At 52.4% G+C, this 27,191-nt stretch overlaps 1 protein-coding gene across 7 annotated transcripts; it reads left to right on the top strand.

Annotated features, from left to right (window-relative positions):
* The first annotated feature begins 4,209 nt into the window (after positions 1-4,209).
* Positions 4,210-26,089, top strand: FGR (FGR proto-oncogene, Src family tyrosine kinase). 7 transcript variants are annotated; one of them, XM_046026634.1, is made up of 13 exons: positions 4,210-4,305; positions 12,383-12,444; positions 13,379-13,608; positions 14,084-14,186; positions 14,996-15,094; positions 19,977-20,080; positions 20,307-20,456; positions 21,132-21,287; positions 21,364-21,543; positions 22,138-22,214; positions 22,473-22,626; positions 23,439-23,570; positions 23,683-26,089. In XM_046026634.1, the coding sequence occupies exons 3-13, from the start codon at positions 13,392-13,394 to the stop codon at positions 23,889-23,891; spliced, it is 1,581 nt and encodes a 526-aa protein (XP_045882590.1). In that variant the 5' UTR covers positions 4,210-4,305; positions 12,383-12,444; positions 13,379-13,391; the 3' UTR covers positions 23,892-26,089. The 7 variants fall into 7 exon arrangements, with proteins under 7 accessions (XP_045882590.1, XP_045882599.1, XP_045882573.1 ...); XM_046026643.1 differs by lacking the exon at positions 4,210-4,305 and adding an exon at positions 4,562-4,881 and having other exon boundaries at positions 13,382-13,608; XM_046026617.1 differs by lacking the exon at positions 4,210-4,305 and adding an exon at positions 4,566-4,881.
* The last annotated feature ends 1,102 nt before the right edge of the window (positions 26,090-27,191 follow it).

Raw genomic sequence — 27,191 nt, forward strand, 5'->3', positions numbered from 1 at the left:
TCACAAGTAGGCAGAGAGGTAGGCAGAGAGAGTGAGAAGGAAGCAGGCTCCCTGCCAAGCAGAGAGCCCGATGTGGGACTTGATCCCAGGATCCCGAGACCATGACCAGAGCCGAAGGCAGCGGCTTAAACTACTGAGCCACCCAGGCGCCCTAAAATGCTTTTCTTAAAAAAAAAAAAGAATTCACCGTCTCTCTGCCATGTAAGAATGCATCAGAGGGGTGGCTGTCCAAAGGCCGGGAAGAAAGCTCTAGCCAGAAACCAGTCCCACCAGACCTAGATGTGGGACTTCTAGCCTCCCTAACTGGGAGAAATGAATTGTGCGAGCCACCCAGTCTATGGTATTTTGTCACGACTGCCCAAGCTCACTCGCACATCATTGATGATTCTTGCCTAAATTGATTATCTAATTGGGGCTGCAAATGGGGTTTTTCTAGTTCTCACATTCCTTCTAGTTGGCATTTTTCTGCAAAGAAAAGCTTTCCCTCATCAACCAGGAATGAACTGCATGCAGTTCCTCCCAAGAAGGCAGGATAACTGCTTAATTATCTAAGGGAAGGTTTTTGGTTTTTCTTCTTTTTAAATGTGGGAAATTCTAGAATCTATTTGTATGCTGTAAGGATAATTCTGTGGAAAGGGAGAGGTGGATGATGCTTGAGAGTGGGTTTCAGAAGGTGGGAAGCACTCAAAAGGTGAGGGCATTTGTGAGTGCTAGTGGGGAGGGAGGAGGATGGAAGGTAGAAGACAGAAGAAAGGATGAGAACTGGGTCTCTGGGCAGACCAGTAGGGCCAGCTTACTGGGAAACCCCTGGAGGATTGTGGGGTCTGGTTCATGTCCTTTTGAGGCTGGGAGGTGTGACCCTGCCTGCCTGGTAAGTGCTTTTCTCCTCCATCCCCAGAGAAGGTGGGTGGTTGGCTTGCTACAGGCTTGGGGACTTCCAGATAAGAACAAGGGAGGGGAGGGAGGCAGACCAGGGCATGCTCTTTGCCAAGGAGGATATAAGGACTGATAACAGAATCTAGGCTGCTTGAAAACAGAAGTGAGAATCGGAGGAGAGTGATAGCTAGATGGGAAATGGTTCCGCAGGTTTGCTGAACTTTGGTATTTGGTTGTGGTACGAGTTTTCAGAATTGTTCGAATGGAAAATGTGAGTGAGAGGGCTAGAAGGATAGTGGGGGATTTCAACAGGCCCCTCCTATGGCCTCTTTGTCCTGTGCCCACCAGCCTCCTGTGCCACATAGATGGCAAGGACTGGAGCCTGATTCCCATTTGAGACCCCAGCCTCCAGCCTGGCACAAGGAAGTCCCAGGAAAGGTCTGAGGTTTGATGGAATGTTTGAATAAATGACAACAAACACTTCTAGACTCTTGCTATGTGCCAAGCACTAGTCTAACAGCTCCTTGATTTTCCCCAGGATCCCTATAAGATAGAGTCTACTAGTATCTCCAGTGTACAGATGGAGATACTGAAGCACCGAAAGGTAAAGTAATTTTTCCAAGGTCATCGAGCTAGGAGAGGCAGAGCTGGTCTACAAACCAGGCAGTCTGGGCCCAGAGTCTGTGTCCCTAACCACCAGGTTAAGCTGAATGGATGAATGAGGGTTCTAGACTCTGCCTGTCTGCCCGGAGTGATGCCAAGCATCTCTTGAGGTCAGAGACCTGATCTGATCAAGAGATTCATAGACAATAAACAAGGAGCTGAGAAATATACCCTTTTAGATTCTGACAACTGCCACAAAGGAGACAAACTAGCCACCAAGAGCAAGAATGAGGGGACCTCATTCTTAGATGGGGTGGTCAGGGAAGGCTTCTCTGAGGAGGTCATTCTTCAGATCAAAGATAGATGGGAGGGGTGCCTGGGTGACTCAGTGGGTTAAAGCCTCTGCCTTCAGCTCAGCTCGGGTCATGATCCCAGGGTTCTGGGATCGAGCCCCACATGGGCTCTCTGCTCAGCGAGGAGCCTGCTTCCTCCTCTCTCTCTCTGCCTGCCTCTCTGCCTACTTGTGATCTCTGTCTGTCAAATAAATAAATGAATAATATCTTTAAAAAAAAAAAAAAAAAGAATAAAAGGCGGGAGCCAGTACTGTGAAAGGCAAGGAAAAGTGTATTCTATGAAGAAGGAACAACATGTGAGAAGGCCCTGAGGCAAAAATTCAATGTTTTTCTGGGAACTGGGAAGGATTCCAGTGTAGCTGAGGAGAAAGATGGCCCAGGTGGGGCTGGAGAGGGAGACAGGGACAAGGCACACAAGGCCCAGGAGGCCATGACAAGGCACTTGAACTTTACTGTTTTTTATTATTATTGCATTTTAAAATTTTTATTTATTTATTTGACACAGAGAGATCACAAGCAGGCAGAGAGGCAGGCAGAGAGAGGGAAGCAGGCTCTCTGCTGAGCAGAGAGCCATATGCGGGGCTCGATTCCAGGACCTTGAGATCATGACCTAGGCTGAAGGCAGAGGTTTAACCCACTGAGCCACCCAGGCACCCCTTATTATTGCATTTTATTTTATGTTTATTACTCCAAGCAAACTGGGAGGTAAAGAATGGAGAATTTTGAGTGAGGAACTTAACAGGGTCCAATTTGTATTTCAAAAGCCACCCGGGTGGCTCAGTTGGTTAAGCGGCTGCCTTTGGCTCAGGTCTTTGGCTTTGGTCTCAGGGTCTTAGGATCAAGTCCCCATTGGGCTCCCTGCGTGCTTTCTCTCTCAGTCACCCTTTCTCTTAAATAAATAAATAAATAAATAAAATCTTTTTTAAAAAAGTATAAATAGTTTTGTTCTTCCATTCATTTGCTTATTCAGTCATTGATTCTTGAATTTTTTCATTCATTCTTTACCTCTTACCTTCAATTGTTTATCCATTGGGCTTTCATTTGTTCACCCGTTAGTTCTTTGTTCCTTGATTGATTCATGCATTTCCACACCCAGAGATCTCATGCTACTCTGTGTCAGTACTACTCTGGGTGCTAGGAGCATTGACAAGAACCAGTCAGTCCTTGCCCTCAAGGAAAACCCAGGAAGCAGGGGTCACTGTATAGAAGGTGCTGAGTACTCCACCGGGGATAGGGGTGACAGTCAGAGAAGGCCTCCCAAGGAGCCAGAACTTGAAGGATGACAGAGAAAGCCTGGTAAATTGGGGGATCAGTCTCATTAATCTCTGTGTCCCCTAAGCCTGGCACCTGGCAGACAATGATAAATGTTTGTTTGTTTGTTTGTTTGTTAATTGACCATGTGGATCAATAGCCAGTTAGGGAGTGTTTGCTGATGGCTGTGATGCTGCTCAGCTAACACGGGACCACCATCCCCAAGTCCCTGCACCTTTACCTCATACCTGGCATCTTCCTCCCCGTCCCTCCTTCCATTTTCCTAAGGCTCTTTTTTTTTTTTTTAAGATTTTATTTATTTATTTGACAGATCACAGTAGGCAGAGAGGCAGGCAGAGAGAGAGGAGGAAGCAGGCTCCCCACTGAGCAGAGAGCCCGATGTGGGGCTCGATCCCAGGACCCTGAGACCATGACCTAAGCCGCTGAGCCAAAGATAGAGGCTTTAACCCACTGAGCCACCCAGGCGCCCCCCTCCCATTTTCCTAAGGGAAGAGCATTCTTATCTACATCCCACAGTCACATTGGGACATACCTGAGCTTGCATGCACACACATGCACACATACACACACACATCCCTGCTCATACATAGAAACACAGGTGCCTGCAAAATATGTCCCAGTCAGTTGTGATTACAAAATTGCAGTCATCGATTTCATTGCCTACAATCACACACACACACACACACACACACACACACACACACATCTGTGCTCACACACCCTCCCTGCCTTCCCCTCATATCGCAATACACATACTTCTCCACCAAACAGCCCTCCCACACACACATCTCCTCCTCCCCAGAGGAGGAGGGATTTTCCTGGTCCTTGGTTTAAAGGTGAGGAAGGCAGGGTGGTGGGAGGTGAGATTGAACCCCAGGTATGTGGGCGGTGGTGATCAGGGATCCCTCCTAGCCACATAGGCTGGGAACTGTGCTAGAAGATGCCAGCCAGTTTCTCTAAATCTTGGGTGTGGTTGGAGGGGGAGGCTGCCAGGCTTCCCCTTCCTCAGTGTGGCCTGAGGGCTGATTCCTCTGAAAAGCAGTCTCCTGAGAGAAGGGTTCCCCCCCCCCCCCCGCTGCTCCCCACCTTCCTACAGTCCTGTGCCCCCTCTTGTCCTGCTCCTGAGGGAGGCGAGGCAAGTTGATCCGATCCGCAGTGGCTCTGGCGACAGCGATCGAAGTCAAGGGGCTGGAGAACTTGGGTAAGGCCTGCCCGCATCTAGTCCTCAGTTTTCCAAGCTGCGAAAAGGGCGGGGTGGGGGGGGGCTTCAGTGATAGAGAAAAGTTCCTTCTTAATCTGAAATCCAATCAGTCTCAAACAGCAGGTGCTTCTGGGGCTGAGGAACCTGCCCCTTTGGAGGGGGCCTTTAGAAAGGCTGTGCTGGGGGCTTTGGTCGGCGGAGAGGAGCTGGGGTGCAGGGAGAGGGCTGGGAGTGCCCAACCCCCCTCCCCCCATCACCCGGGGGAAGGCTGGCAGTGGGGGCGGGCGGGCCTGGGATCTGAGGGCCCCTCCCGCCTGGGGCAGCCGGCTTGGGGCTGGGGCGTGACTGCGAGTCCTCCCCGCCGCCGACACCGCCGCCGCCGCCGCCGCAGGGCTTCAATAAGAGAAGTCCGAGGCGGCTTCCTCCTCCCAGCCCAGAGCGGGCGGCGGTCAGAGGCCGGCAGCTCCCCAGTTACCCCCACCTCCACCCCGTCCCCCACAACGTCTACACTCGCAGCTGCTGGGAACCCGGCCGGCTCGCGTGGGGTCCGTCGGAGGTGGCCTCCCCGGGGACCAGGTAGGCGGCGGTCAGGTGGGGCTGGACGGGCCGCGCGGTGCTCCGCCTCCTGCCCGCGGGCGCCCCGGTGGGACGGCGGCGGAGGGGAGGCGGGGAGGAAGGCTGAACTGGAGGAGGAGGGACCTCACCCGCGAAAAGGACCTCAGGAGGGAAACTGAGGAAACCTGGAGAAGGAGACGGATAAAATCTGGGGAGGGGGGCTGAAGGAATATGAGGAAAGCAGATTAAAGGGACCCCCTAAAAAGGTCTGGTAGGGAAAACGGAGGGAACCTGTAGAGTGAAATTAATAGAATTTGGGAAAGGGGCTGAGTCAGGGGAGAGGGACTAAGGAGACCCTCCCAAGGGGGTTGGGGAATAAATTGAGGGAACTTTGAAAGTGAGGCTCCGGGGAGAAGCTGAGCGTTCTGGAAGAGGGGAACTAGGTGTGTGTGTGCGGGGGAGGGTTGCTGGGAAGACCAGGTGAGGGAGTTTGCTGGAGGAGGTCAAGGAGAACCATTTCTGGAGGATGCAGAATGTGGGGCACCATTCTGGGAGTCTGAGAAGTCCCCCTATCCCAAATCAGCAGACGTCGAGGGTGAAGCCCGTAGCCCGGTGTGGCGCGGAGGCTGCCAAAACTGCAGCCCCCCACACCCTCCAGCGCCCACACTGGTGGGCGGGTCCCGGATGGCGAGGGGACTCCTCCAAGGCGCTAGAGGCGTGGGTCTCGGCTTCCTGGGGAAGTCCCCGCCCTCAGCAGGGATGGGCCTCTCTGGGTGCCCCCTTCCCGCCTCCAGGGGCGGTCTCAGTCCACGTTCCCCATGGGATCCGGGAATTGCTGGCAGCCCCGACGGAAATCCTGCTTTTGACCGCGGTTGCCCGGAGAGGCTGTCTCCGTAGCAACCAGAGGGTGGAGAGACAGAGCACCGCTTCACTGCTGTTGGGCGCGTTGCCTACGCAGCCCCCTTGGTACCCCTCCGCCCCCTTTTTGGATCCTCAGTCAGGGGCAGGTTTCTGGGCAGAGGAGTAAGGCAGTGACGCTCAGTGTTCAGGCATCCTGGGGCGAGGATCTGCAGTCGCAGGGGCTTAGCCAGGCTGGGCCCTTGATTGCTGTGTGACTTTAGACAAGTTACGGGGCTTCTCTGGGCCTCATTTTCCTCATTTGTATTATGGAGGAAAACCACCTTTGTTCCTACTCGGGCCCCATCCCCCGCCCCCTTCCTGAATCCCCAGAATCAGGTGCTTTAGAAAGCGATTTTTGCAGAGTGTCCTGGAGGGGTTAAGAGTTATTCCTGACCTAGGCAGGATGCTTTCCTTCGCTTTCTCGAAAGCATGGAGGGGGTACAGAAAGCCTGTCAGGGCCTCCAGGACCAGCACACAAGTGACATCTAGTAAATAAATGTTTGTGGATCTGTTGAAGTCCCATACTGGGGAAGTCAGCAGGTTTGAGGTCTGTCCCCAAACCTTATGGTACCAGCCCCAGTGATCCCTGAGTATTTTGATATCCTTGCATCTGTAGTGTGTGTAATGGGAGAGCAGGGCTCTGTTCTCACTTCACGGATAGGAAGAGCGAGGTTCAGCAGTCAAGGACTGACTGGGCCAGAAGCAGGGATTCGGAATCCAGAGCATCTTGTTCCTGCTGTGATGAAAGAAGTAGCCAGAGCTGAGGTCTGTGTTCCCTCCTCATCCCTGCTAGACTTGTGGATAGGGGACTGAGCAACTGATGAATTGTGGGAGGTGTGGAGTTCATGGGCAGCATGAACCCAGTCGGCCTGAAACTGTGAGTGAGCTGTCAGAGTGTGAGTATGGTTTGGGTTTTGAGTGAATGAGCACAAGCCTGTGAGAGTATGTGTGGGTGTTTGGGTGTTCTCTAGCCACCTGGAGCTACTGTGGCCAAAGGAAGTGGCTAGACCTTGCAAGGCTGGGTAGGGGGACCCCAGAGCAGGGGAAGGAGAAACCAGGTCCCTTTGTGCACCAAGCAGACCACAAGTGGAGAAAATTCAGCTGACACCTTTGGGATCACGTGGGGGATAGAGCTAGGGTCCCTCCCTCACATGCCCCCACCACACCGGGCCCACCAAGTGGTAGAGTCAGACTGGGGTATGTCTTCTTAGGCCTTGGGTGTTTGGGGTGAGGTGTTGTAAGGCCTCCAGAGAGAATGGCATGAGATGGTTAGAGGCTCAATGAGAGGTGAGGCCTCCATGAAAGGGTTGCTGGGTTAGTAAGAGACACTGGAGTTCAGGGAGGGGCGGAGGGCCTCTGTGGGTGAGCGATGGAAGCCTCACAGAGGGGATGGGGCACAGCCGGGCTGAGACTTGTGCCCTGCCCTTGGCCACCCCGGAGCCCTGAAGAGTAGCCGGAACTCTTGCAGGATGGTGGTTTCCTGCTGCTCCCCAAAGTCCCAGTTCCCTCTTTCTTGAAATCCCCCAGGCGAATGAACCAGCTCAGCCCTCCCACCTCACCCTGGGAACTTCTTTTTCTTCCGCCCCCCCCCTCCACCCTGCCGCTCCCCCTCACTGGGCCTTGGAGGGGCCTTCCTCAAGGGAAAGGAGCGGAAGTGAAAGTTCGCTGAGCACCAGCTGTGCGCCTGGTGCTTTCATATTTAATGCTCAGAAGCAGCCCCATGAGGTGGAGATTTATATTCCTATTTGCTAGGCGAAGAAACTACAGCTCAGAGAGGTGAACCGACTTCCCCAATGTCTCAGACTAGTTGTCAGGCCATGGAGAATTAAGCTTAAATCTGTCTCCAGGTCCCACAGATACTTGGCAGGGGTTAGGGGGGAACAGGACGTCCTGTGTCTACATTAAAGCCCTGATGTGGCTTCGGGAAGCGGGGACCTCAAGAAAGGGTGGGTGGGCCTGGGGCTCCTATGTTCTGGAGCAGGGCTAGGCCTGAAGCAGGCTCCCTGCCAAGTGGCCAGCTGCCGTATGGCAGGGGAGGTACATTCCCTTGGCCATGGGCTGGAAATATGACGTAAACTCGTCAGGGACAGCGTGACCTCCTGCGCAGGCTCTGAAGAACACAACCACGGTGTGAACTGAACTCTGGACCTGAATTAATGGGCCTGGCTTTGAATCCCCTGTGGGGCTGTCTGACTTTGAGCAAGTCACTTTCCCCTCTACACACCAGAGGGAGGCGAACTGATAAATGGTCCGTGGGGGGCATTCTAGCTTTGCTGCTTATGGTTTTCAGCCTCACTTGGCCACTGCACACGGGGCAAGAGGCACATCTCTTCAAGCCTTCCCCACAACAGAAGGTACAGATGCAAAAACTGAGGCTTGGAGAGCTGATGGCCTTCATCCAGGCTAATAATGTAATATAAAGAACAGGGACGCCAGGCTGGCTCAGTCAGTAGAGCATGTGACTCTTTGATCCAGGAGTCATGAATTCAAGTCCTACGTGGGGCAGAGAGCTTACTTAAAAAAAAAAAAAATGGGCGCCTGGGTGACTCAGTGGGTTAAAAAAATAAATAAATAAAAGAATAGGGCCACACAGATGGCGATGTTCAAGGCAGGAGCATCCTGGTCCCGGGGTGGACCTCAGCTCAAATACCTGCAACCTGATTTTGACACAGTGAGGCTCTGGCAACTAACTCCTATCAACCAGGTGTTTAAGAGGCATAAACAGACCCAAGTCCCTACAGTGACCAGAATGCTCATGGCTTCGCCTCTCTGGGCTGCAGTGAGGACTGAGAGCAGGTAGCATAGGGCCTGGCACATTGTAGGTGCCCTTGAAGGGACACACATTATTGCTTCTACTAGGGCTACAAAATAGAATTGTGCTTAGAAAAAAAAAAAAAAAGAACTGTGCTTAGAATGGCTTGGCGTTGCATTTTTGCCTTGAAGGGACACACATTATTGCTTCTACTAGGGCTACAAAACAGAACTGTGCTTGGAATGGCTTGGTGTTGCATTTTTGCCTCCCCTTACTTGCTGTGTGATCTTGGGGAAGTTGCTTAACATCTCTGCGACTCAGTTTGCTTATCTGTAAAAGAAGGGTAGTTATGAAAGCTCCTTCCTAGGGTTATTAATGAGATCATGTGTGGGAATTGCTTGGCACAATGCCAGGCACTGGGTAAGTATTTAATAAATTAGAAATTTTTAGACCAAGAGTTATTGCCACCCAGACTTCTAGGAAGTCAAATGACTCTCGGCAGAGTTGGTGGCACCGCTTAGGATCCGAGGTGGGTGAGGAGGGAGAGCCCTGGGGGCTATCTGTCTGCTGATGCCCGAGCACAGAGAACCCAACCTGCTTCTTCTGCCTTCTCTCCTCTGCCTTTGACTCTTCGGTTCCCCGAGTTTCTTGTAATTTCTACCTTTCTCTTTTTTGGTCTGTGTCTCTCTATTTCTCATTTCTGTCTCTGTTTGTCTCTTTCTTTTTATTCCTTCCTGGCAGTGAGCTCCTGGAGGCTGCGAGCCCGGGCTCTGGGGAGCTGACTGTATGAACCTCTCCCCAGCCCCGTGCTCAAGAAGTCCCTTCGGTTACTTGAAATCAGCCATGGTGGGAATATTTATACAACGGAAATCAGCAAATGCTATAAGCCAGGGCCTTTTTTTTCCTTTGAGAGTCAGCATGCCAGCACACCACACTGTGTTTTTCTTTTCTCTCTGTATTTCTCAGTCTCCGTCTCTCTGTCTCTGTCTTCTCTTTCTCCGTCTCTCCCATCTCTTTCTTTGCTCTGACAAAGCCGGGTGAGTGTGGTCACATCCAGTGTGCCCCTCCCCCCCGCACCAATGCCTTGGACCATGAGGATGCCAGACCCTGTGCCCCACTCCCTCACCCCACACCCCCCAATCCTGTCAGTATACCGGTGCTCAGAGAGCCATGCCTAGCCCTGGACTTCAGTCTCCAGCAGGCCGAGGAGTACCATGTCCGGAGAGCTGGTCCCCACTGCCTGTTCCTCACACTGTCCACCCTTTCAGGGCTCTACCTCAGCCCACAGAGACCTCTACCTCCTTCTCAGAGGCTCACAGTTTGTAAACAGCCCCCTCACACCCCAAACCCATTCCAGGCATGCAGCATCTGGGACTCCCATTAGGCTGACTTAAAAATGGGGGGGGGGCGCCTGACTGGCTCAGTCAGTGGAGCATGTGACTCTTTTTTTTTTTAAACAGATTTTTATTTATTTATTTGACAGAGAGATCAGAAGTAGGCAGAGAGGCAGGCAGAGAGAGAGAGAAAGGAGGAAGCAGGCTCCCAGAGGAGCAGAGAGCCCAATATGGGACTTGATCCCAGGACCCTGAGATCATGACCTGAGCTGAAGGCAGAGGCTTAACCTACTGAGTCACCCAGGCGCCTGGGCATGTGACTCTTGATCTCTGGGTTGTGAGTTCGAGCCCCACATTGAGCCTACAGCCTACTTTAAAAAAAAAGAATTAAAAAAATAAAAAATGTGGTGATATTTATCTGGGTGTTTTTGGAAGTGGCAACCTTGTATCTATGTGGGGACCCAAGAGGTTGTACAAATCCTTGTCTCTTTTAGGGAGGTGCTCTGTATGGGTCTATGACTTAGGAGAGGACTCTGTATATCTCTGTGTGTCCCTCTGGGGGTTCTGTGCCTCTGTGCATGCTGGCAGGAATGGCTGTCATTATCCGTTTCTGTGACCAGGCGATGGAGAGAAGTGGCTCACGTTCTGGAGCCAAATGTCAGGATTCATCATGTGTGCGACCTCAGGCTGGGCTCTCAAGCTCGCCGTGCCTCAGTTGCCTTATCAATAATAGTCATACGTCAGAGCGTCGTTATGAGAATAAAATGCAATAACGTATGTCAAGTGTTTAGTGCTGTGGTCAGCCCCTCGTGAGAGCTATAAATCCTGTCTGTGCTGTTCTCGCGGAGAGGCGTGTGTGGCGTGTGTATGTGCACCTATGCGTGTGGGTGGGTGAGGGCCAGGGGTGTCTGTGAGGGGGATGTGGCTATCCTCGAAGATGTCCATGTGTAAAGGAGCTCAGAGTCTCTGTGAGGTGCGTCCAAGAACGTGTCAGGAGGGCTGTGTGGATCTGGGTGTAAGCCCAGGGAGCCATTTGCGATGGGTCGGTGTCTTCCTGTGAGAAGACCTCATTCTCACCCTGTAACCTTTGTTTTCTTCTTACCTCCATCTGTCCCCTTGGCGCCTGAAATCCCTTCCTTCCCTGGGCCCTGGATGCCCCCATCTCCACTTATATCCTCTCTCTGGCCCTGACCAGCCCTCAGTGTCCTGGGGCCTCTCAGACACGGTGGCTGCACCCCAGGGGAGGGGTCCTGAGGTGAAGATCTCAGCAATGGCTTAGTGAACACAGGCTATTTTAGTTCTCACCACAGCCCGCCTCGCAGTTCGCCAGATGGGTGTCACTCCCCTACACACACCGGAGAACAGTTACAGTGAAGAGTGAAAGGGGTTGGCGGGTCGAGAGGAGAGGTTAGGACACCGATGTGACAGAGCCATTGGCGAGGCGGCTGGATCCGGTAGAGCTAGGAAGGCTTCCTGGAAGAGGTGAGCGAGCGTACGCTGTAGGAGGAGCAGGACACAGAGAGAAGGGGAGGAGGATGTCCATAAGGGAACTGGACTTGGAGGTCAGGAAAGGCAAGGACGGGGCACTTGTCACAAGGGTCCTCAGCCCCTCTGGGGGAAATCAGGGTTCACTGGGTTGGCCCCGCCCTACTACTCTCCATTCCTCTCACATCTTAAGAAACCCTCTCCCCGGCAGTTCCTCTCTGAGTGTTGCAATGGCAGAGTTTCTGGTGGGGCGTGGGGAGCCCTTGCTCAATGACCTGCCTGTCCTGTGGCTCAGAGGACGTAGCTTTTGGGACAGTCTCGGCTCATGTAGGGGGGCTCCCCAAGGAATCCTGGTGGCTCTGGCTTCTGACCTGGGCCTTTCCCTGATGTGGGGATAGGAGCGAGCTGTGGAGGTAGGTGTCCACCTTCACCTTGCCACCAGGTGTGACCCTGGGACCATTGGGTATCACGGAGCCCAGGGCGGGAGCAGAGGCAGTCTGCAGTGACCGACGGGGGGTGGGGGGGGGGGTGGGGGGGGTGGGGGGGGGTGGTGCTGGGAGGGAGCCGAGCGCGGTGTGATAGAAATCCAACGAAAGCGGTGGGTCTGACACAAACAGTTAAGTATCTGAGGAGGCGTCTGTCACCCTGAGAGGTAGCCTGTGTGCCTGCACATGTGTGCGCGTGTGTATTCGTGCGTCAGAGCTCGGCTTTGCATGAGAGTTCAATTGTGTTAGTGTGTTGGTGTTGTTGGTGAGCACACTCACTCAAGTGCCCACTGTGGGTGTTGGTGTGTGACTGTGCTGGTGTGTGTGCGTGTTGGTGAGGTGGTGTGTCAGGTGGCTATGAGTGTGAGAGGGTTGGTGTGGGTGGTGTGTCACGTGTGAGGGTGGATGTGTAAGTTCGCCAGGGGCGGTGGGAAGGAAAGCGGAGGCAGAAGTCATGCTGGGACAGAGCCCAGGCCTGGCTTCCTGAAGAGGGCAGAAGCTGGCAGCTGTTTTGCAGGAACCTTGGCAGAGCCTTCCCCTTCCATGTCCTTCTCTCTCGCCCTCAGGTCTCTGGCCCCTCCCGAGGACCATGCCGCAGCCCCGCTGACCCAGCAGTAGGGGCCTGAGGGTGAGCGGGGAGGGGAGAGATGAGGGCTTTGGAAAAAGGGTCAGGAAAAGGGGTGGGGTGGCCTTCCTGAGCCCCACAACTCATCCCAGCCCCCTCCTCCTCCAAGAGCCCTGTTGCTAGGTAACAGATGGGGGAGCCACAAAGAGGCAGCTTGAGAGGCCAGAGGCTGGACCCACAACAGGAAATGGCCTTGATCCCCCTCTGCAGGGAATCTCCAGGTGCAGACACACAGAACTTCACACACACTCACACACAAACCTGTCTCGAGATCCGGACACACACATCACAGAGACATTCACACATACTCCCATACACAGACCTGCATACACATACACACACACACACACACACACACACAGGCACATATACTCCCACACAGGGCTATGCACGTTTTCATACACATGGACACAGAGGCACCTACTCACACAGACCACCTGAGACACACACGCATACAGAGGAACACACATATGCGCTTGCACAGAAACAGCGTATGCACGTACACACTCAGAAGACATGAACACACACAGAGCCATCACATGCCCAGAGACACGCACCCACACCCATATACTCACATAGACACACAAACATTCACAAGAGACTGCACACGCATAGACACATCCACGGGGAACTCACAAATACTTAGAGACACACAAAGAGACAAGCATAGTCAAGCACTCTGAAGAAGTCACAAAAACACGATGTACTGAAGCAAGAGGAGGCAAAAATCGATCGATAAATACGGCAGTAGCGCAAAGCAGAAAACCAGAGCACTAAGGGTATACGGTCCGTCTGCAAACCTACGACAGCAGCTGGGACCCCAGAGGGGAAACTGCACGCCCATGTGAGTGTGTGTGTGCACATGTGCATGCGTGTGTACACGGGCAGGGGGCCTATCTGGCAGGGGCCCCAGAGTGAGGCGTATCCCATTCTATAGCAGGGCACCTGGAATGGGCTGTGTGTTCTGCAAGAAGTTGGAGCCAGGGCTCAAGGAGGATGTTGGCCTGGAAAGTGACTTCAGGGGCAATGGGGCCGCGGACCGCTATGGCCCTGACCCGACTCAGGCCCAGACTGTGTCCTCCTTTGCCCATATCCCCAACTACAACTTCTCCACTCAGTCCACCAGCCCCGCCTTTCTCGATGGGAGCACCATCAGGGGCATCTCAGGTGAGTCTAGTGGGCTGGAGGCAAGCCCTATCTGGCCCCTGGGGGAACCTGGGGGAAAGGGAGGCATGGTTAGGACACTCGAGTATGACGTGGGAGACACTGCCCTGCTTTCAGAGCACGGTCTGAGGGAGAATATACAGCCCTACTTCAGAAATCCCAGTCTGAGGGGAAGACAGCTCTGTTCCCATCTGAGAGAGGGCCCAAGAGGGGAGTCTTGGTGGAGAAGAGGAGGAATGGGTGACGGGAGCTCCCCAGGGTGGGAGGGATGGGCTGGAAGGCATGTGCCCTGAATCCATGGGAGGCCAAGCTGCGAAGCTCAAATCAGAAATCCACTGGACTCCTATGGCCTTTGGGGACCAGGCGCTGCAGCCATGGGAGGCACAGAGCATGGTTGGGGAACAGGACTCTGGGGGGTGCAGGCCCCTTGGAGCCTGCATCCCATGCCCTACTCTGCTGAGTAGCCCTGACTCTGCAGGGACTGGGGTGACCCTGTTCGTCGCCCTGTATGACTATGAGGCCCGGACAGAGGATGACCTCCCCTTCACCAAGGGTGAGAAGTTCCACATCCTGAACAACACGTAAGTAACCAGGCCACCTGGCTCAGGATGTGGCTGGGGCTGGGAGCAGGACCCAGAGAGGAATCCTGCCTGGTCCCTCAGAAAGCAGCCTAGCTGGGGACACAGATACATGACAAGAACAACTCTGAGTAATCACTACTATGTAGGGGGAGCATGAGGACATATGGGCCCAGAAGGAACACTAAATATGGTCTTGAGGCTAGTGATCAAGGCAGGCTTTCTGGAGGAGGTGATTTCTAAGGGGATACTAGAAAAATGAATAGATGTTGAAGGAAGAGGCGAGAAAAGAGGAAGAGAGAATGAGAGAACACGAGAATAAATGATAACTTCTAGAAACCACCAAGTGGTTTGGTCTTGGTGGATCATAAAGTATGAGGTGTAGAATGGACAGATTAGAAACTACAGAAACTACAGGGGAAACAGATTCTACAGGGCTTTTTAAGCCATATTGAAGAATTTGGATTTTATCCAAAAGGAAATATATTGTCCTTGGGGGTAGGGGAGGATTTCAGTGGGGAGTGACTGAGTTACCTGTCCACTGCCCACCCAAACCCCAGCCCAGCTAAGGAGCCAAAGACGAAAGCCAGGAGGCCCACACGTCCCCCAGACAAGTTGCTTCTGCAGGGAAAAGTCTCCTGAGGTAGCTTCAGTGGCTGAGAGCAGAACAGACAAGAGTCCAGGGGAGGTGGGGGTCCAAGGTGAGGGGCTGGCAGGACTAGTCTCCACTTGAGACTTTGCATGCCCCTACCAGGCTCCAGGGTGCTCCGGGGGCTGGGCTGCCACTGATGCCCTGTGTCCTATGTCTGCAGTGAGGGTGACTGGTGGGAAGCTCGTTCTCTCAGCTCCGGACAAACTGGCTATATTCCCAGCAACTACGTGGCCCCTGTGGATTCCATCCAGGCTGAAGAGTGAGTAGGGGGTGGCAGGTGGCTATCCCTATGGACAGGACGGGAACCTGGCATCCAAAGACACCTCTGGGTCACAGACCCACTCTGAGCCTATCTTCTTCTTTTTTTTTTTTTAAGATTTTATTTATTTATTTGACAGACAGAGATCACAGGTAGGCAGAGAGGCAGCCAGAGAGAGAAGGGAAGCAGGCTCCCTGCTGAGCAGAGAGCCTGATGCAGGGCTTGATCCCAGGACTCTGGGATTGTGACCTGAGCCAAAGGCAGAGGCTTTAACCCACTGAGCCACCCAGGTGCCCCTGAGCCTGTCTTCTTACCTATATTTCTGTGAGGTCATTGTGAGAATAAGGGAAGAGAATAATGACGTTTATGAGAGTAAATAATATTTGTGTACCATGTTCTATGTTCCGGGCACGATTCAAAGGGCTTTCTGTGTATTAGCAGAGTGAGGAACTAATATTATCCTGCTTTATGAATGAAGCAAATGAGGCACAGAGAAATTAAATATCCTACCCAAGTTCACATGCCTAGTAAGTCGGTGGAGTTGGTATTTGAATCCAGATAGTTTGGGAGCACTTGCTAAGCATTATACATATTGACTCTCAGTGATAACAACAGCATACGAGCTTTAAAAAATTGTAAAACCCTAAACACAAGGGGATATTACTTAGAATTAACTCTGTTAAAGGGGCATCTGGGTGGCTCAGTTGGTTAAGCATCAACTCTTTTTTTTTTTTAAGGTTTTGTTTATTTATTTGGGAGAGACAGAGAGAGAGAGAGAAAGCATCAGAGGAGAAAGGTCGGGGGAGCAGCAGACTCCCCACTGAGCAGGGAGCCCGATGTGGGACTTGATCCTGGGACTCCAGGATCATGACCTGAGCCAAAGTCAGTCTCTCAACCAACTGAGCCACCCAGGCACCCTTTTATTTATTTATTTTTTTAAAGATTCATTTATTTATTTTAGAGAGAGAGAAAGAGAGTACGAGCAGGAGGAGGGGCAGAAGGAGAGGGAGAGTGAGAGAACAGACTTCCCACTGAGCCCGGAGCCAGATCCCATGACCCCGAGACCGTGATCCCAGCTGAAACCAAGAGTCAGACACCCAATGGACTGAGTCACCCAGGGTCCCAGCATCTGACTCTTGATTTCGGCTCAGGTCATGATCTCAGGTTCCTGGGACAGAGCCCTGCATCTGGCTACAGCTGAGCGGAGTCTGCTTGTCTCTCTCCCTCTACCCCTCCCCCCACTCACACACCTGTTTGTGCTCTCTCTTGCTTGCCCTCTCTCGAATGAATAAATCAATCAAATCTTGGGGGTAAAAAGAATTAATTCTGTTAATGAGACAGGAAATTATCATTCATAGTGTACCATTATAACCTGAGATATGACAACAGGGACTTTACATACCTTGAGTCACTTAAGTCTCCTAGTTACAATATTGATATTATTGTTGTCCCATTTTACAGATGAGAAAACCAGGGCTCATAAAAACCTTTTTTAAATCTGTGTGCATGTGTGTGTATATATATATATATGTATGTATATATATATATACATATATATATGTATATATATATACATACATATATATATACATATATATGTATATATACATACATACATATATATATATATATATACACACACACACACATATATATATACACTTTTTCTCCTAGTTACAATATTGATATTATTGTTGTCCCATTTTACAGATGAGAAAACCAGGGCTCATAAAAACCTTTTTAAAATCTGTGTGCATGTGTGTGTGTATATATATATATACACACACACACATATATATACACACACACACACACACACACACACATACATATATATATATATGTATGGGAAAAGAAAAGATTGGAGAGACTGCAGAGTGGGAGTCACCAGAACTTGGTGACTAATTTGCCATTGCGTTTGGGGAGTGGGAGGAAATCAAGGGTGACCCAAAGTCTTCCTGAGGAACTGAGTGGGTGATGGTGTCATTTGCTAAAGTGGGGAACGTATGAGCAGGTATAGGTGTCTGGGTTCTGGTGGGGGGACTTGTTGGGTTAAGGTTCGCAGAGTAACACCCTGGTGGAAGACTGCCAGCAATAGGATTCGGCTGTGCTTTGTTTTTGTTTTTGTTTTAAGATTTTGTTTATTTATTTGACAGAGAGAGATCACAAGTAGGCAGAGAGGCAGGCGGGGGGCGGGGGGGAGCAGGTTCCCCACTGAGTGGAGAACCCGATGTGGGGCTCAATCCCAGGACCCTGGGATCATGACCTGAGTTGAAAGCAGAGGCTTTAACCCACTGAGCCACCCAAACGCCCATCAGCTGTGCTTTATATGAGAGGTGCTGGACCCAGGCCAGGCTAGGCCGCTGAATTAGCCCAGAGGAAGGGGCATCTTTTCCTAGTTGGCACTAAGGCTCTTTGTTTGCTGTGGCTCTTGCAGAGGGAACCCCTGGGTATTCTTCAGAGCGGAGGTGACAGAGCCGCATGGGAGGGTGAAGGATGGCAGGGAGGGCGAGAGAGAGATTGGCCCTAGGACCCAGCTTTGGAGAAAGCTGTCTTGAAGGAGAAGTTGCTGTTGAAAACTCAGGCAAAGCCAAGTCAGAACAGCCAAGAGGGTGGAGGAGAGGTTGCAGAAAACTCGAAAGGGAGTGTCAAAGGCTGCCACTGGATTTGGCAATGGGGGTGACCTTGGTGAGAGATCTCTCTGTGTGAAGTGGGGGTGGGGGCCAGACAGCAGAGCCTGGGGCGGAGGAGGGGGGGGCGGGTAGGAGGTGAGGAAGTGGAGACCCAAGTGTGAAGTGCTTTTTCAAATGAAGGGAAGGTGAGAGAGAGAGAGCAGAATGCTGGTGGCAAGTTAGGGCTTAGAAAAGTTTTGGGTGGAGGAGGAAGAAATGGGGATATATGTAGAGGTTGGTGGGATGGAAAGGCTGTGGGGGGTGGAGAAGAGACTGGTTGGTAGGGGAGAGGTGTCCCTGAGCAGAGGGGAGTGGTTGGGGTCCTGAGCCCAAAGGCCTTCATCTGGGGAAAGTGGTAGGAGTCATGGGGGAGGGAAGGGGTGATGATGCAGAAAGTGGGAGGTATTGGGGGTTCATGCTTGCACCCATAGCTTAGAGGCAGTGTCACGAAGCCCTGAGAGGCACTCAGTGCAATGTCATGCCTAAGAGCAGTGTTGTGGTTAAGAGTGCAGGCCCTCCAGCAGACAACTTGCTTTCCTATTCTGGCAACACAGCTTAAGAGCATGTGGCCTTGGGCAAGTTGCTTAACCACTAGTAATCTCCATTTCCTCATCTGTCTAGTGGGGCTTAATAATAGGACCTTCCTCACAACGTTGTTGTCAGAACTAAATAAATACTGGGGCGCCTGGGTGGCTCAGTCGGTTAAGCAACTACCTTCGGCTCAGGTCATGATCCCGGAGTCCTGGGATCGAGTCCCGCTTGGTGGGTTCCTGCTCAGAGGGGAGCCTGCTTCTCCTTCTCCCTCCGCTGCTCCCTCTGCTTGTACTTCTCTCTCTGTCAAATAAATAAATAAATAAACACACAAACTAAAACAAAAAAAGAACTACATGAATATAGCATGTATTAAAGCAGCACATGACAGAAAATAAGTACTGCTCTTATTAAATTAATTATTAAGGAAGTAACTACTATCAAGGGTATTATGGGTGGGGTCAGGGCTTTGAAAAAAAACTTGGGAGCGTGTCCCATTTACACAGTCCTTCAGCAGTTCTTCCTGCCCCATCCTTCCTCGTCTCCTGGACATGCCACTTGCCAGTGCCTTCCCTGTTCCCCAAACTGTGCCTAGTACCTTGGTGTGGACTGGTTATTTATTTATTTTAAAGATTTTTATCTATTTATTTGAGAGAGAGAGAGCATGAGCACATGTGCGCACACGCAGGACGAGGAAGAGCAGGGAGGGGAAGAGTGTACACATGCATGCATGGGGGGGTTGTTGGAGGGAAGGAGGGGCAGAGAGGGAGGGAGAAGCAGACTCCTCAATGAGCAGGAAGCCCAACACATGGGACACGTGGCTCTATTCCAGGACCCTCCAAATCATGACCTGAGTGAAAGGCAGACACTTAACCTTAAGCCACTGATCCACCCAGGTGCCCCATACTGGCCGATTTAGTCATCAAAGGACATCTGAGTCTGCTATGACACTTGTGGAACCACTTCAGTCCCCCCTGGGGTACTTCCACAGTGGATTTAAGGCTACAGTTCAGTCCCAGGAAGAATATCCAAGACAGAACAGGAATGCTTGCCTGTTCAGCCTTCTAAGAACATCCAGATTTCAGAGAGTGGAGGAAAAGCAGCGGTCAGAGCCAGGCAGGAGCAGTCAGCAGCAGGGGCAAAGAAGCAGCAAAGACTGTTGTTTGGAAGTCACAGGAGGAAAAGGTTTGGGGGTAGCGGGTGGATGTGGGAAGAAGGATCTGAGAGATTGCCTGGGTGGTGGGAAAAGAACTAGACTCGGCAGCAGAGAATTTCAGGTAGACCTCATCAACCGGTCCTGCAAGAAGGTCACTTCCCCTCTCTGAGCCTCAAGTTCCTCCTCTGCAACGCTGAGCCCACAGGGGAGCAGTTGTGAGATGCGTTAAGGAACTGGTAGCACCCTGAGGAGGTCACTAGCGACTGGGGTCTTAGCAGTTTTAGTTGAAGAGAAACCCAGAGAGCGAAGAGGAGGAGCCTAACATTTACTGGGCACCTACTTCGAGCCCTGCATTCCACATTTCCCGTCTCTGTGCTTCTCATGACCAGGGTACGAAGCAGGTGTAGGAGCCCCGTTAAAACAGTGAGGAAATTGAATCTTGGCTAGTGAGGTGGTTTTCCGCTTGAGGCTGAGTTGGGGGTTGAACTGGGTGTCTCTGACTCTTGCTGGCCCTTCCCAACAGGTGGTACTTTGGAAAGATGGGGAGGAAGGATGCAGAGAGGCAGCTGCTCTCCCCCGGGAACCCCCGAGGGGCCTTTCTTATTCGTGAGAGTGAGACTACCAAAGGTGGGGGCCTGGGAAGGGGCAACTGGGAGGTCCAGTTGTTAGGGTGGGGCTAGGAGCAATGGTGAGGGGCTTGGGTGAGGGCCTGGGCCCAGACCGGGACTGGGGTGGAGGGCAGAGATAGACTGGGACTGGGTTCCAGGGGGTGTGGCCATCCTACTGGGACCTCTGAACCTCCAAGATGGAGAGCAAGGAGGAAAACCGACTTGAAGGCGACCCTTGCCCACAGGTGGCTATTCCCTGTCCATCCGGGATTGGGACCAGGCCAGAGGTGACCATGTGAAGCATTACAAAGTCCGCAAGCTGGATACGGGTGGCTACTACATCACCACACGCGCCCAGTTCGACTCCGTGCAGGAGCTGGTGCAGCACTACATTGGTGAGGGCTGGCTTCCCGGGCTGGTGTGTGCTTTGGGTCCCCGAGCCAACCCGCTGAGAATTAGGCCCAGAGAAGGAAGGGAGCCCCCAAAGCGGTAGTGGCTGGGGGCCGAACTGGAGCCCCAAGTGTTTGGGTTCCCAGCCCAGGATCCTGCTCGGTAGGATTCCGAAGGAAACAGGTGTGAGGCTGTCCCCGGCCGAAGGGCGCCCCCTACTGTCTAGCTGAGCAGGACGCTAAGAAGACCTGACTTGGAGGATAGGCTTTAGGGTTGAGAGGAAGCTGGGAATCAATGCCCAGGTTTCTGCTTTGGTTAGTTACAACAAAGGTGAGGTCCATGGAAGGGTGAGGGCCTCATGTCCACACCTCGGTCTCGAATCCCCAACTCCATTTCTACCTGTCAGAATCCCACCCAACTGGAGGCCACCTCCTGTAGGAAGGAAACCAAACCCTTCAGGGATCATCTCTCCCTCTTGGGGCCACCTCCTTCCCTGGGCACCAACATGGTCACCTACTCAGTGGGTCAGGTGGCCTTCTGCCCCAGCCTGTGACCTCACCTGTGGCCTAGTTTCTCTCCACTGACGGGGGAGGGGGGACGGTGACCGGGATGGGATGAGGAATGTGTGGGGCGTCCTGGCCTGCCTGTGACCTTCAACACCCCCCATCCCTGCTCCCCAGAGGTGAACGACGGGCTATGCCACCTGCTCACAGTGGCCTGCACCACCATGAAGCCGCAGACAATAGGCCTGGCCAAGGACGCTTGGGAGATCAGCCGCAGCTCCATCGCGCTCGAGCGCCGGCTGGGCACCGGCTGCTTCGGGGACGTGTGGCTGGGTACGGAGGTCCCGGGGGCGGCGCGAGGGCTTGGGACATCGGGGAGCGGTGCTGACGAGCCACGACCACATGGCAGGCATGTGGAACGGCAGCACGAAGGTGGCGGTGAAGACCCTGAAGCCGGGAACCATGTCCCCGAAGGCCTTCCTGGCGGAGGCGCAGATCATGAAGATGCTGCGGCACGACAAGCTGGTGCAGCTGTACGCCGTGGTGTCGGAGGAACCCATCTACATCGTGACCGAATTCATGTGCCACGGTGAGGGGCGGGGCGAGGAGGCGGAGTCTGGGGGGCGGGACTTGGGGCGAAGTTCAGAAGCCTGTCTGGGGCGGGAGGTGGGGGGGGGGGGGAGAGGGACCTGAGAGGCTACCTGTGATGGGACCGGAGACTTTGAATAAGAGTCAGAGAAAGAGACCGAGATGAGTGAAACCAAGTGAGTCCTGAGAGTGGGGGCGGGTCCAAGTTTAGATAAGGGGGGCTGGGGGCGGAGCCTCGGTCGTGGGGTGGTGGGTCTCCCCTGGTGGGTGGGGCTTGGACGAATGAAGATCAAATCTGTGATGAGGAAGGATCTGGGGCGCAGTCTGAGTGGGGCGTGTTTAGGGGGACGGAGGAGGAGAAGAAACGAGCTGTAGGCAGGGTCTAGGTGTCTGTGGGAGCGAGTCCTGAGCGAGATCTGTGCGGGGTTGAAGCAGCTGGCTGACTCCTAGTGGAGGCGGGTCTAAGTGAGAGGGCGGGGGGCAGGGGGCGGGGCCAAGTTGTGAGATGCGAACTGGGTGGGGCGGAGCCAAGTAAGGGAAGGCGGGCCTGGAGCTGGGGATGGTTTTGCTGCTATTTCTGAGTTCCTTTCCTCAGGTAGCTTGCTGGAGTTCCTCAAGGACCGGGAAGGCCAGGATTTGACACTGCCCCAGTTGGTGGACATGGCAGCCCAGGTAAACTGGAACAGCAACCTTTATTTCAGACTGCTCTCCTATTAACCTTCACAAATCCGTGTGCCCTCAAACACCTGCCCTACCCCGAGAAGTACATACAGTCCCATCCACTGGATCATCTGTGCGACCTGAGACAGGACACTGCCCGTCTCTGAGCCTCAGTCTCCTTATCTGGAAAGTGGGGTTTTCAAGTGATCTCTCACACAAGCCATGGTGTTTCTGTTGCCATTTCTCCATAACTTGCTCCCTACCCCCCAGGTGGCTGAGGGCATGGCCTACATGGAACGCATGAACTATATCCACCGCGACCTGAGGGCAGCCAACATCCTTGTTGGGGAACGGCTGGTGTGCAAGATCGCTGACTTCGGGCTGGCCCGTCTCATTGAGGATGATGAGTACAACCCCCAGCAAGGTGCCGTGTCTCATCTGAACTTCCAAGAGCTCCCCGGCACACTAAGGGGCTGTCACAGGGCCCCACATATTCAGGAACCATTCCCTCCACTCCCAGAACATCTGGGATACTCCCATCCTGATGGAGTGGAAGAGGCAACTCTAGGTTTGCCCCACTCCTCTGCTTACTATCCAAGTGGCCTTGGGCAAGTCACCTGACCTCTGTGAGCTGTTTTTTCTCATAGCTAAAATGAAAATATTCAGAGAAAAGGAAGTCCAGAGATATTTATCAAGCACCTAGTATACGCCAGGCACTACCGTAATTCTCAAGGGAAAGACAGTAGAGTGTAATAGTGGGAACTCTGTAGCCAGAATGTCTGGGAGTGAATCTGGAAGTGAATTTGAACACTTCAAAGCTATGTGATCTGGGCAAGTCACTTAACTAGTCAGTGCTTCCTTTTCGAAATCTGTATAATGAGGATAACAATAGTATCTACCTCGCAGGGTTTTTATTTTTGTGTGTGTGTGTGTGTGTGTGTGTGAGGTTAAATGAGTTAATGCCTGTAAATCACTTTAAAACAGTGCCTGGCAGGGGCACCTTGCTGGCTTGGTTGGAAGAGCATGCAACTCTTGATTTCAGGGTCGTGAGTTTCTGAAAGTTTATTTATTTCAGTAATCTCTACAGCCCACATGGGGCTCGAACTCACAACACCAAGATCAAAAGTCACAAGCTCTTCTGACGGAGCCAGCCAGGCACCCCAACATGCCATTCTCTTAATCCAGCTGTTCCAGGGACCTCCTCGATGACTCCCCCTTCTCTCCCAATCTCTCCAGGGGCCAAGTTCCCCATCAAGTGGACAGCCCCGGAGGCTGCTCTCTTCGGCAGATTCACCATCAAGTCAGATGTGTGGTCCTTTGGGATCCTGCTCACTGAACTCATCAGCAAGGGCCGAGTACCCTACCCAGGTTTGCTGGGGTGGGGAGGTGGAGAAGGGTGGGCTGTCATGGGGACAGTTTTCTCCTGGTTGCCTCTTTGGAAGGGGCTAGGCCCCCTGATTGACAGAGCCTCTCCCTCCAGGCATGAATAACCGGGAAGTGTTGGAACAGGTGGAGCATGGCTACCACATGCCATGTCCCCCAGGCTGCCCAGCATCCCTGTACGAAGTCATGGAGCAGACCTGGCGTCTGGACCCAGAGGAGAGGCCCACCTTCGAGTACCTGCAGTCCTTCCTTGAGGACTACTTCACCTCCACAGAACCCCAATACCAGCCTGGGGATCAGACATAGCCTGTTTGGGCATTCACCACCTTTCTGGGGTGCCCACCAATCCCTTCCAGTCCCCAGGGCTCTGGTCCCAAAGCACCCAGGCTTAGAACCCTATAGGATCGTAGCATGTCAGAACAAACAGGTTGCTCTGACACCACCTAGGGCGCCCCACTCGTTTTAAGGATGGGGCCATTCCAGGCTTCGAGATCATCCCTCACTCTGGATGATCATCTCCCCAAGCACTATTTCTCCCCTTCCCACTTAGGCTCCTACCTCTAGACTCTCTTCCCACGTCTCCCCCAAAAGAAATGCTCAGACTTTGTCTAGTTATTTATAAAATTGTATATCCTTTCCATCACTTACCTCCTATCCCTGCTTTTTTACCATATCATCCCACCCTGGGTTCACCTCCTACTCAGTTCTCTTACGTCTGTAAGTTGCAAAGACAGGGAAAGTCTTTGCTGGATCCCTTTCCTGCTGGGTGGATGCTGTGGTCCAGGCCTGGGGTCAAAGCCCAGGGTGAGGGAGAGGCTTGCTGAGGATCCACCGCCTCTCTGAATCACGTGTGTGTTTATAGCTTTTTGTAAATAAGAAAAGTGACAATATGAATCCTTGAGCCATGAAAATCCCTTCTGTTAGGGGGAACGATGGCCAGAGGAAGGTAAGTGTGATTGCTTTGGCTGCTGGGAGGAGGGGGAGGTGAGAGCGTGCCCTAATGCCTACACTGAACACAGGGAACTCACAATGTGTTTGGGGGTACCCGGAGGTCTTGAGGCTTGTCCCCATGTGAGTTTAGGACAGGTTGAGAGATGGATACAGAAGATAGGCAACTGGAGCTCACGGAAGTGGCTTTCAGTCTGTGTGCTGTGGGTTTGTTAATTCCCTACTTGATTTCAGCAGATACATCCTTCATCACTGGCACAAGAGCAGAACTTATTAGGACTCTCTTGACAGGGGCGGTGGGGAAGACCACAGCAGACTCTCTGCAGCTCCCCAAGAAAAGGATAGAGGGGCGGGGCAGGGAGAGAGGTCTGAGAGCTAGTCTAGCTCATTGGATTTCACTCCAGGCAACTCTGACCCCTAGGGGATTTTAGGAGAGGATTGAAGGAAGTTTCGTTGGGTCACAAGGACTGGGGGCTCCTATTGGCATGTAGTGAGACAGGGATTGGGGGTACTAAACAACTCGCCAGGCACCTGAGCAATGAAGAATTGTCCCGTGTCCTTGCTGCTGCTGTGGGAGACTCTGGCCACTGATGTGCCTCCAGGTGGAAATAAAAGGAACAGGAATAAGGGTTCCCACCTGTCCCATCAGGAGGTCGTGCACTGCTGACTTCTGAAGGGAATGGACAGGGTTGGGGGTGGGGAAGAGTCTGGGAGCTAGGAGTCACTGCAGCAACTGGCAGACAATTACTAAGCATTAACTCTGGGAAGGTCCCTTTGCTAGGCAGGACCCCAGACCTGTGTCTGTCCTGGAGGAGTTCACGGCCAGGATGGGGAGAAAAAGGAATAATAATAACTCACTTATTAAGCACTGCATGCCAGAATGTGTTTACATTCATCTTTTCATTTAATCCAGTTCTGAGTCTGGTTCTATGACTAGCCCCCATTGACGATGAGGAAACTGAGGCTCTGGGGTTACATGGTGTACCAAGGTCACACAGGTGCATGGGACGGAGCTGGGACGTGAACCTAGGTCTCATACCAAGGCCCATGATTTTTCTAGACTCTGGGCTTTGGGAAGAGATCTGATCTATCCCAGGTAGATATTTGGAGGATACTCCCCCGTCTAGACATTTTTAGAAAGGTTCCCTGGAAATGCCTCCACGTTGAGTATCCTAAGGAAAGGGGACAAGGTGGCCAATGCAGGTTGAGTTCCCCGTGCTGAGCCGTCTTGGGGATCCCTGTATGGGAGCAGTAAGATGGAGAGAGGCCAAGAGGCTGCTGAGAGGCGTGGTTCCAAGGGTGGGATCCTTAGCTTTGCACACTCTAACTCAGGGGCCGTGGCTTCCCAAGAGCCTGTCTCCGGCGGACTAAACTCAAAGGAGTCTGACACACAAGCCAGAAGCCAAATGTGTCCGCCTCCATGGAGTAAGCAGATCAGAGCCCCGCCCTGGAGCTGCAGGCCTGGTGCGAAGCTTGCCTCCACCACTCACTCACTGTGTGACTTGGGGCAGGTTATTAATCTCTCCAAGCCTCAGTTTCCTCCTCTGTGAAATGGCAATAAAATATTCAACTCGTATTCACCCTCTCTGTTACTACCACTTAAGATTACATATTCTCTGCTGGGCGTCCTGCTCAGCGCTTGCTGCCATTGAAACTTCACAGAACCCCATGAGGAGAAGGCTGTTGTATCTTCATTCTACTAGGAAGGAAACTGAGGCACAGTGAAGTAAATAGTTTTAAGTAGTAGGGCAGGGGCTTGAACTAGGCCCTCTGACTCCATAATCGGTGTGCTTAATCCCTACAGCTCTTTCTCCTGGGACCAGAATATTCTTGCCTGTCCAACGGGGCTATACCTTGTACCTGGACACCTATTTAGTTTAAATGAAGGCCCAGCAGAATAGTGAACCTCTTGGAGTTGACTCTCGGTGCTCCGCAGCAGAGACCAGAGCCCACTGAGCTTGGAATCCCTGTTTCTACTGGTTCCTTACCCTCCCTCTAGTGCAGCCAAATGAATTTTCCCTTGCACCCCCTTTTCTGTGCATCCTTCTGTTCCCTTCAGATAGAGCACAATGCAATTGATTAGACCTCTGTTTTCTCAATTTCAATCACATCCTGGCCCTGCCTCCCTGAGATTACAGGCGGGTCACCTTGATTGTGGTTTCCACCGTTCACAAAACTCTTTAGTCATTTACAAAACCATCTCTCGCCTCATTCACTCCCCCACCTGGCTCTTCTCCTCTGTGATGCTTTGTGGGTTTTACTGGCTTAAGACTCAGAGGGCAATTTTATTTCCAAGTTCGTGGTGGGGGAGAAGGACACCTAATTGATGAATGCTGGGTGTTTCACAGACATCATCTAATTTGATCCCCACTACGAGGCTGTGCAGAAATGTGATTATTCCCATTGTACAAAAGAGGAAATGAAGACTCCGAGAGGCTTCAGCATTTGCCCAAGGTCACACAGCTGGATGGCAGAGTCAGAATTTGAACCCTTGCACTTCAAAGTCTCATGCAATCACACTGTGTCCTAGTCTCTTATTTAATGGAGCAGCACGGAAACATATAATACCAACCTAGAGTCAAGTTCGGGGAGGGCATAGTGCAGATGAGTCTGGAGCAGCCCCATATATGCCGAGGGTTATATTCATAAAAGAACCAA

This window comes from Meles meles, chromosome 1, assembly GCF_922984935.1.
Source record: "Meles meles chromosome 1, mMelMel3.1 paternal haplotype, whole genome shotgun sequence".
NCBI lineage: Eukaryota > Metazoa > Chordata > Mammalia > Carnivora > Mustelidae > Meles > Meles meles.

Bases quoted from the DNA above. Each gene is read 5' to 3' on its own strand.
- FGR (XM_046026634.1), top strand. From the start codon at position 13,392: ATGGGCTGTGTGTTCTGCAAGAAGTTGGAGCCAGGGCTCAAGGAGGAT. The intron at 14,187-14,995 runs GTAAGTAACCAG...CTATGTCTGCAG, and splicing joins TTCCACATCCTGAACAACAC to TGAGGGTGACTGGTGGGAAG. The intron at 15,095-19,976 runs GTGAGTAGGGGG...CCTTCCCAACAG, and splicing joins GATTCCATCCAGGCTGAAGA to GTGGTACTTTGGAAAGATGG.